Genomic DNA, 10244 nt, shown 5'->3' on the forward strand with positions numbered 1-10244 from the left:
TGTCGCGCAGTAACAACGAAAAAGTCGGCACGTTCAAGAGTACAGTATGTACATGTACATGTACATGTACATGTATGAGTCTAGCGACTAGCAATACTGTACTTGCAAAAATAGTTTAGGTTTAGCACCGGCATTGACCCTGTAATGCCAAGGTGTACAATAATTATAGGGTGCCATGTATTCTATTGTTCAGGCCGAGACGTTCAGGATGTTGCAACATCCTGAACTGAATTACTAAATCAATGTCGAAATGAAGTACTGTAGAAGTATCCCTCCACTGCACAGGCCATTGGCACAGCGGATACGGCATGCATTAGCCATTAATTATCCGTCACTTAAGTTTGTCGGGTTGTATACCCGTAGGCGACGCTATCGCGTGCAACTGCAGCATGGTTGTGGTACTTGGGATATAAATGTATACGAGCAACGTGTGCGCTTCGCGTTTCCGGCATCCGCAATTTTATTCAATGATATTGGCAGCTGGCACTGCTGAAGGGCAGCAATGATACACTATAACCAGTTGTTGGGCGCTTTGTACGGATACCGGAAGTCAAATTAATTTCACTTCATCAGTTTTTTTTTACGAAAAGGTGCGCACCGGAAGAGGATTTCGCCTGATGTCCCAAAAATGCGAAGTAAGTGCCTACGCTCATCGGCAGTAAACTAATACTCTTTTCTAAAAGCACTTTATTGTATGATGATTTTATGATGAATGACGTTACATTTCATGCAGCTGTCGAAAAATGTACTTGTTGATCATACGCGTATTAGTCTGCCGGGTCCGCGTACCGCTGCTCTATACGGAATGCATTTGAGGGTGCACCAGAAAAAAATGAACTCACCGCTTAAACCGGTATAATTATGACAGCATTCCGCAATCTCATCCTGACATCACTGCCGATGCCGGAAGCGGTGTGCTATCGTACTAATACAATCAGCAGGCCAGAATAATGCTTAGTTAAGCTGCATCATTTACACTACACACTTTACTGATTATTACGTATATGTTATATTACCTCACTATACGGCCTAGTGATCATACCTTTGTATACTTCTGGATTTGATATTTCTGATTAAATATTGTTACTGCTTACGGTGTTCCGACTGTTTCGTCTTTCCTTAGCTCCGAACCGACACCAGATCATCTGTTACTGCTGGCAAGGAATTAACAGCGAATACAGTTACTATTCCTATTAATCAAACCGGAACGATGTCTCAGGTTTGTTTATACAAAAATGTAAATAAGTCCGTGTGCTGTATTCGGCGATGTTGGCTTCGTTTTGAAATGAGCGCTCTGAAGATCCTGTTGTAATCCAGGAAGTCGAGGGAATCTTGGTCGTGGTTAGCGAAAAGCGGGCATATGTTCGGGGACGGGGTTATGTAAGTAGTGCTTAAAAAGCGCTAGTTAACAGAGTCAAGTTTGCAATAACGTTAGCCTGCATCGAGCACTGACCCCACATTCGGCCGTTTGTCAGATTTTGTTTTTAATTTATACTTACATATGAGTACAGGAGGACGTTGTGATACTTGGCGACACCAACAGTCGCGGCGCTATTCACGGCGACAGAGTGCGAGTGATCATTCAGGATCGGAAAGAGTTTCTTGTAAGTCGCCTTTTTTCGCGCTAGCTGTATGATTATTTTGAATGGTAAAGAAATGAAATCTCTACGGCAGCCCAAACTGGATTACTACTGGGACGAACTAGCGAAGATAATTAGGATCGACAGCCTGGGATCCGCTTTTTCTAAGCAAGATATTATGGCTTCGCTGCTGTTTAACAATGCGTATTCGAAGCTGTCGGCGGAAGAAAGAAAAGAAGCGTTCTTGTCGCGGGTAGACGATCAAACTGTTCAACAAAAATGGATGCAGATCCTTCAGAAGCGATGCAGATTGGACGACTTGTATACATTCCCGGAACGTCTATTCCAAAAAGTCGGAGAGGTACATATAATGTATGTGCGCTGAAGTAAATGGAACAAAGATTTTGTTTTCAAGTTAATTATTCGGAGAATTCAATCAACCACTCGCGCACCCCAATATTTGTACAATGACTGTATATTTGTACAATGACTGTTGCAATTGTTCGCATTCCGCATTACAGATAGTCAGTGTGACACAACCTGGATCGAATAATGATTTCCGCTATGCTGTCGGTCAGTTGCAAGAGTTAGTGACTAGGCCAGGTTATTATAAATTGGAGCAAACTTGCTTTTCTACACCATGGAAAGGGGATGAACTGCCCCGGCACGTAATTGCACCAGGTGAATATTCTTGCTGGCTTTGTATAATACTTTTATGTTTCCTCTACTATTGTACGAACACCCTAGATCTGTCAGTCGAATGCACCGCAGACATGCTGTTGTGTTGTAAGGAGAGATATTTTGTGGTTTGAAGAATATAAATATACTGTACTCTGGTAATCAATTCCTAACCATGTAACGTCTTGTGCCAGTTCCACAACTTGTGTAGTGATAATGACTATTCAAAAATGTTTTTTTTGTACATCCGTTTTAGATTTACTGCAACGGATCAAGAGCTCCTTGGTTTTTGTGGAGTTACAAACGATACAAAACCAGCAACAGTATGAGTACAAGCAAAGTGCATGTAATTTCAAGCATAGCCCAAATATTCACATTCATATTAAAAAAAACAAAGGATATTAATTTTTCACAGCAGCCGCATACGGCTGGCTTGGGTCTCATATAAATAAGAACTCTCTGCTTTCTGTAGATTGTAGGTTAATTCAGTATTGCTTGCCCACCACTTTTCAGATGTCGCATTTCCGATTTGGGTGGGTCCGATGATATGCAAACTTGGAAAACGGTCATCATGAAGGAAAACAACATTAATACAGAAGTTTTTGATTACTTGGAGCGCAAGCTAAAAGATCCACTAATCGATGTATGTCGTATAGATATGGCCTTCCTCGAATAAGTAGTAATATTGTGACCTTTACCTTTGCCGCCCTGCAATGAATAGGCTCACTAGAATGCTGTAGGAGTAAAATCGTCCATTCAAGAATTAAGTCTCTTTACTAATACATTGTCTGAATGTAACAACACTACTCGAGCATCACAAAAATAATATTATTTATATAATTTGCAGCTATTGCACTATAATCGTTCGGTTTTGTGTTCCAGGCTGACCGAATAGATTTGACAAACTTGGTGACATTCACCATCGACCCACCAAACGCCGCCGACAAAGACGACGCTGTTTCATGTGAATTAATAAACGGGATTTACCGTGTGGGCGTTCATATAGCCGATGTCAGCGCTTACGTCATAAAAGATTCTGAGTTGGATCGGGATCTTTCGGCTCGGGGCACTTCTGTGTATCTGCAGAACGAGACGGTGCCCATGCTGCCGTCTGAACTGGTAGAGAAATGTTCGCTTCTTCCCGGAAAGGACCGGCGCACGATATCAGTAATTTTCGATATCGCACCGGAAGGAACCATAACAGAACGATTGGAATTTAAAAAATCACGGATTCGCAGTCGCGCAGACCTGACGTACCAAGAGGCACAGGTAAGCACCTGCATGAGTAATTGTAATTTCGTTTGTTCTGTCATATCAATAGTGATCCAGAGGCAGTCTGTGTTCTGGGTCTTAGTGTGGTTTATCGTCCGGGAGGACTTTTAGCTAGGGGGTGGAGGCTCATTAATTAAACGACCTATAATAAGCGACCGCTTCACTAGTAAAATTAAAGGTGGATCACAAGAAACGCGGAGGCGAAACCTCAGCAGTTTCTGGCAGTAAAAATGATAGTACAGTATGTGATATCGCATGCTGCTCGTTAAGCCACTTTTACAGAACATCATCGACGAAGAACCGAACGAACGACCAATTGACATCCAGACAAGCGTTCGGAATTTGAAGACGGTTACCGACGTTCTAAAAAAAGTTCGTCAGGAAAAAGGTAGCACTACAAACTTTCAATTCGCAAAACCCAGCTACTTCAGAACTACTTCTCTAGTTTAGTGCTGGAGCTTACGAACTTGTGTCATCCTCTATGCTTTTTAAAATTCACTAAAATTGTATGTTCCAGATCACCCTATAAGAATTGACGGATGTAAATCGGTGCAATTGTTGGAGTTTGAATCGACTGCGGAAGTAGGGCATTTTTTATTATCGCCAAAACCCCAGTATGATAGCCAGGAGTAAGTGTGCGAGTACTGCAGTAGTGCTACGCCCAGAATTACAGCTTTCCTAATGTCAAAACTATGCAACAATTTTCTAGGATTATAGCTGAACTGGCCCTACTGACCAACCGCAAGGCAGCAGGAAAAATTTTCGAGGTAAACTACGACAACGACATCCAAGAGAAGATGTTGCTAATTCTTTCAAGAAAGCAAATAGGGTATCCTTCATCGGAACATCAATAATTTTAATACAAAATCATTAATTATAACTATGTATGTAATATGTACAGTATTTTGTTCATCATTAAAAGTGTATGCGTTCAGCATAATATGCTAAAAGATACTAAAACACAGATAGGTCAGTGAAATTTTTTTGCGAGAAACATATACCTTGTATTCAATTTAAACGAAAAAATATAGCGAAACCTCATCTTTTAATAGTCAAATCACATAACCAGATCACATTGCTTTTGTTAGATCTAAATAAGTACCATGGATATTGTTAAAATAATTTCAGAAATACCCCAACCAATGCTTGCTGCGACGCCACGCGGAGCCGTTTGCGGATGGACTGCAGCTTGCTGCCAAACACTGCACTATGGTGGAAGAGCTGGGATTCAAAAGCGGTGGTGATCCGCTCTCGCGAAATGACGTTTGTGCGTTACTGATGAAGTGCCGACCTTCTCCTGATGATCCTTATCCGACCGTAAATGTTGCATTCAAAGCCATGGTCATCAAAGCAATGCAAGCCGCTCAGTATGTTAATCCCGCAGAGGACGACAGCTCTCATTACGCTCTTGGTATGTAATAACACAATCATCTGAGCAAAAACCACGGCATACAGCGTAAATTACCGTATCGTCAATAAAAATCGCCAAACATTTTTGTAATTTCTTATCTATGCATCAACCCAGCTGGACGTAAAAGAGGAAAACTAATATCACGCAAATACTGTATTTTCCCTGTGCAATCAATGTCACCACGCTGGTGGCTTATGTTTGGCCGAATTAAGAGGATCGCCCTTAATAATCACATGTGCCGTCAGTGCCACACAATTCCGTCAAGATTAACAGCGCTTTGCAGCCGTAACAGTGAACAGTCCAATCTGTACACAAGCAGTGACACATGATTTAAACAATAAAGAAATGTACGAGTAATGCAAGACTTAGTATGCCCGGGTTCAATTCCTAGATTGGATAACTTTTATTTTATAAAATCAAAATAAAAAAGTATAAAAATTTCAAAATGTACCAAAAATAATTTCAATAGCCTTTTTAGATTCATCAGCTTTAAGCTTATGCTAAATAAGCTGGCTACTGTAGGAAAAAATAATAACAATAAAACAGCTATCTGTAGGTTACAAGGCTACTTAAGAAAAGCAATAAACCTCGGTTTTAAAGAAAAATAACGCTTTTCCGCCCCATTAAACTTACTACATGAAGCCAAAAGTATTTAGCGTTTCAACCGCTAAAGAAAAGTAGAAATTATGGACATTCCGCTTTTCCAAGATAGTGTCAGTGCGTTCTTAATAGGTATGAAATATTATGCGCATATGACGTCCCCTATTCGCCGCTATGCCGACATTGTTGTGCATCGCATGCTGCTTGGACAGACATACAGCCGTCAGGAGCTTCGACGCATTATTAACCGCTGCAATGACCGCAAAGAGGCCGCAAAACGCTGCGCTGATGACAACTGGAATCTCTACATGGGTCACCATATAAAGCAGAATTTAGAATTCGCCCAGGAATTGCATCATGCGGTGATCACCGGCATCCTTCCGGCTGAGTTTGCCGTGGAGGTTTTCGTCATGGATTTTGCGATACGTAAAAAGATCTATTTGTCGCCAAGTAAAGATAAACGCATCGACAGCTGTGTGCACACACTGTCGAATGGTGTTCCAAGGCGGAACCAGTTCATTATTACGTGGAAACAACCGATGGAACAACGACGGGGAAACAACCCAGAAACCCTGGGAGTGTGGGACGTGGTGAGCGTTCGGTTCAAGGCATCAGCGGAGATCGATCCCCGCGAATTCTCGGTACGCATCGCTAATTTGATCAGTGGCAGCATGTTGTTTAGTGAGTGGTTTGCAGAGGCTTATCTCTTTACAGCTCGTTTTCGTGGGAAAGAAAGATGAACACTAGACCAAGAAGATGTAGTTCTTGAAAGCCCATTCACCAATCTTTTTCATCGTTCAAAATTGCTGAATGTTTGACCTCATGATTAACGTGTGACCAATTTTGTACAAGTTCTTCATAGATTGTACCTTTTTTGAGATTCGAAGTCGTTTTGCTAGAGGGTTCTCTTTCTATTTAATGTTGTAATGTTTCATATCAGCGCAATGCAATGATATGTTCTTACTGTAATGGTGCGTAGTGCGTTCTTTAACAATCAATACATTTACTTGTTCAGAACCGCTGATTAAAATACAACGGAAAGATTCACTAAAAATTAATAGTTTTCAAAATGCGCAATACTTAGCAGTTAACCAGTATAAATTATGCTATCTCGTCAATCTAAAAATACAAAGTCTGGTCCACGTAGGTCGCGTTCCACAATGCACACAGTACTTAAGTTTCTATAATTGCCAAATCACCAAGTGGTGCGGTATCGAAAATCCACGGCAGGTACGCTTGAACTTTGGTGTACAGCGACCCCACACCAACTGCGCACTGAGCGGAGCCCGCTGATACGACACCGGCCAAGTACTGAGTGTTGGTGGACTTGTCGAAGCAAAATAACGGACCGCCACTATCTCCGATACATGCATCTTGTCCAACCACACCGCCAGCGCAAATCGTGGTGCTGGTGTTCGTTATCGCCCCGGTTGCTGGATCGCGTGCCAGAAAGCAGCGTTCGATTGCCGGATCCCTGACTGGCTGCGCAACGTAGTACAGCGGTATGACCGCAAGCCCTGCTGACGATGCACCTGTCATTTAAAAAAAATCAACATTAATTACGGTACATGGAAAGGTCACCTGAAAGTAAGCGTCAAATCTAGGCGTGTTCGTACAGAAATAAAACGGCTAGTATTCTTCGTAATACGGGTTCTTATAACATCTGTACTTATTAATTTGTGTACGGGAAGACCACACACGAGCAGCTCGCATAATGCTAATAGCAGACGCATGGGCATGCACGCGCCGGGTGTGTGTTTCTTTCCGTACAAGTACTCAATCTCTGTGATCCAGTGCTTATCTATCTGCGAGTCACTGCATACAGTAGTTGTGCGCCATTCTTTTATGATTAAAAAAAGCAAGAAAATAAAATCCTTTGCGATGTATTTAAACGATATTGACGGTCACTGGATTCCCCTATGGTAGACCGCCTTGCGCCAGGCGCAGATTCCTTTGTCATCACAGGCCCATCAGTAAGATTTTTTTAGAAAGGTTTAGTTGCAGACTGTGAAGTGGAAGAACGAGACAAATACATGTACAGACAAAGCTATACAAGAAATAGCTAGATGCAGCGTTAATCACAAGAACACACCATTCTGTCGTTCTGCGCTTCCTTTGTGGTCTGTTTACTTAAAATCGACTCACTTGTACGGCCAAATCCCGATGTGGCACAAGTATCTCCAGGTTGTGGAACGAGTACGTCATTTAAACACAACCGACACGCACAAGCGGATTGACTGCGAAAATCAATGGGCTGCGCCAGCACCAGCACGGCAATGTCGTTATCATTAGTAGCCTGAGTGAAACTTGGATGCGGAATAGCCAACAGGACATCCACTGTTTGTGCGCAGTTGCTAACAAAGTCGGGATAAAGCGGCAGACTGCTATTGGCTCGGTTACGGGAGATGACACCGATGGCCACGATGATATCATAATTGGACTGGTCAAACTGCGACACCGTGATTTCGTTAACGAGACAGTGCGCGGCGGTGATAATGGTCCGCCGGCCCACAATAGACCCACCGCACAGGTTAATCGTTCCTGTCCGTTTATCCTGGATTGTCACAGAAACCTCCAAAGAACAGTTGCGCGCCATTGATAAGTACACCCATTGGCCATTGTAGTCATATACTGAAGGATTTAGCTATTTAACTTATCGGAACCTTTAGTTCCGCGTTTGAGTGAAGTGGCATCGCAAAACAAATTACGCATTCGGAACCAACAAAATGTTTTCATCCAGAAAACATAAAAGATGAACAGTTCAGTTTCGGAATTTTTTCCTACCTTAGAACCATGCACGGGGTTGATTTACTGTATTGTACCCATACGCAATGAAGCGCGAACGAAGTATTCCAAAGTTAAAATGTACTGTAACTTCTCGGAATCTTTTTTGCGTTTCAGTGCGTACAATCCGTTCATGGAATTACTAGTACTTATCGCGTTCAGATAGAAGTAGTTATGGAATTATGTTATGATGTCATTTGTATGATATCATCTGGAATGCCTTCACGCCTATAGGCGTTTTCTTCCCATGAGTTTTGATTGCATAACCTGTTGTTTATGTTCTGCTATCTTTTTTGAAGCCTTTGATGTTTTGCATTCGCCACCAATATAAGCGTGATTTCATCGCGAGTTTGGGGCTGCTGTTTTAGTAGGAGCTGCTTTTTAGTTGAGAGTTTTGAGTCGAGAGAGTCACCAATAAAATCCATCGCAGTACCCGCTGCAAGAGTTTCTTCCCCTTGTAACAATTATGTATTAACTTTAACCATGACATTTACATGGAACACTTTTTTGGTGTTTATGGAACATACTTTATGCTTCGTAAAGTAACATTTACAGCATCCTGCTGACCTGCCAGCATATTGATCCGCTTCCGTTGGGCGCTTGCAGTCCACCCACAATTTTCGAGGAAACTTTTTCAAAATTGTTGAATATAGCCGGATCACCATTGGGAATGCCGCATTGCTGATGGACCGTGAGTGCCAGCGCGGCGCCGTGATATGGAGATGTGATAGTTTCTATTCCGTTCCCCTTGTTAGTATTCCGTTTAGAGACAGTGCTATCTGCAGGATTACCATTAGAGAACCTCTGCGTTTTACCTTAGTAATAACTATTGGAGGCTGAAAACTGTCATGCTGACCGTAACAACAAAGCCATTCTGAACCATTGCCGAATCCGGAACAGTCTCGCGAAGCCGATAACGTATTGATTCCACATGCTTCTATACTGTGGAGTGGTATGCATTTTCCGTGGATGCCGGAATCTGACAGCAGATCCGGAACGCAAGAAACTGCTGTAGCAATCTTGAGCTCCTGGTTAACCTTAATCAGTTCCATTCCCACGACAATGGGAATAATGCCATGGAAAATAACAACCAGTGTACGATGTAATAATGCCGATGCATTCTGCATCGTACCGCTACACTTCGAATGTTGCCGCTTGAGTACCTACGAGATTTTTGTATTGTCATGTTCGGCGACAACGCGCAGTCCTACTGAATTCGGTTAACGTTACAATAAAAATAAAGCCTCCTACTATGTTCGGTATGACCAAGATCAACGAACACCACAAATTTCAAGTTTTAAACGGTGCGGCCTTGTTTATCGAGCTTGAATGCTAGTGATCGTGTTGCTGATTTGTTCGTCATGCCGCTGTATGTGAGTCGATAGTAGGTACTTCCGGTATTTCCGGTAATAATTGTTCAAAAAACCGCAGCACATTGGAATAAATCTCTACTGTAAATTTGAATTACACGATCCGTATAGTTCAGTTAATATGAGGCGCTCGCTAATATATCTGGTCAGATAGTAAAACAAAATGTAAAAGAAAACACACAGACAACAGAAGGATCGAGATACCGAACAGTTATAGAAGATTATTTGAATGTAATTGTAATAAATAAAGCTGAAAATATCATATAGAAAAATCCAAATGGTGCAGTATCGAAAATCCATGGTAGATACGCTTGAACTTGGTGTACAGTGACTCCACACGGACTAAACAGTGAGCTGATTGAATGCCCGCTGTAACGGCACCGGCTGAGAACTGCGTGTTGGTAGATTTGTCTACGTATAAAAAGGGACCGCCACCATACGGTTACAAGCGTCCTGTGCGGCGCCTTCATCGCACATCGAGGTTGCATTGTGTTGCTACCGCTCCAGTTGCTGAATCGCGTGCCGACGCGCGCGCAGCATACATTTATC

General features: G+C 42.3%; 2 protein-coding genes across 3 annotated transcripts; one reads left to right on the forward strand and one right to left on the reverse strand.

Moving 5' to 3' along the window:
• The first annotated feature begins 364 nt into the window (after nt 1-364).
• LOC129586441 (DIS3-like exonuclease 2) lies at nt 365-6582 on the forward strand. 2 transcript variants are annotated; one of them, XM_055479696.1, is made up of 15 exons: nt 365-635; nt 1124-1219; nt 1318-1380; nt 1512-1604; nt 1675-1941; nt 2102-2261; nt 2515-2581; nt 2772-2901; nt 3141-3527; nt 3813-3918; nt 4048-4159; nt 4240-4297; nt 4659-4941; nt 5674-6182; nt 6256-6582. In XM_055479696.1, the coding sequence occupies exons 1-15, from the start codon at nt 618-620 to the stop codon at nt 6286-6288; spliced, it is 2382 nt and encodes a 793-aa protein (XP_055335671.1). In that variant the 5' UTR covers nt 365-617; the 3' UTR covers nt 6289-6582. The 2 variants fall into 2 exon arrangements, with proteins under 2 accessions (XP_055335671.1, XP_055335672.1); XM_055479697.1 differs by lacking the exons at nt 365-635; nt 1124-1219; nt 1318-1380; nt 1512-1604 and having other exon boundaries at nt 1713-1952.
• A 132-nt stretch (nt 6583-6714) lies between these two features.
• LOC129586499 (chymotrypsin-like protease CTRL-1) lies at nt 6715-9496 on the reverse strand. Its single transcript, XM_055479762.1, has 4 exons — nt 9182-9496; nt 8893-9104; nt 7687-8095; nt 6715-7073 (listed from the first exon to the last, which is right to left on the reverse strand). Exons 1-4 carry the CDS (start codon nt 9450-9452, stop codon nt 6715-6717), a joined length of 1251 nt encoding a protein of 416 aa, XP_055335737.1. The 5' UTR covers nt 9453-9496.
• Between the last annotated feature and the right edge of the window lie 748 nt (nt 9497-10244).

This window comes from Paramacrobiotus metropolitanus, unplaced genomic scaffold, assembly GCF_019649055.1.
Source record: "Paramacrobiotus metropolitanus isolate TYO unplaced genomic scaffold, Prichtersi_v1.0 Parri_scaffold0000021, whole genome shotgun sequence".
In the NCBI taxonomy this organism is placed as follows: domain Eukaryota; kingdom Metazoa; phylum Tardigrada; class Eutardigrada; order Parachela; family Macrobiotidae; genus Paramacrobiotus; species Paramacrobiotus metropolitanus.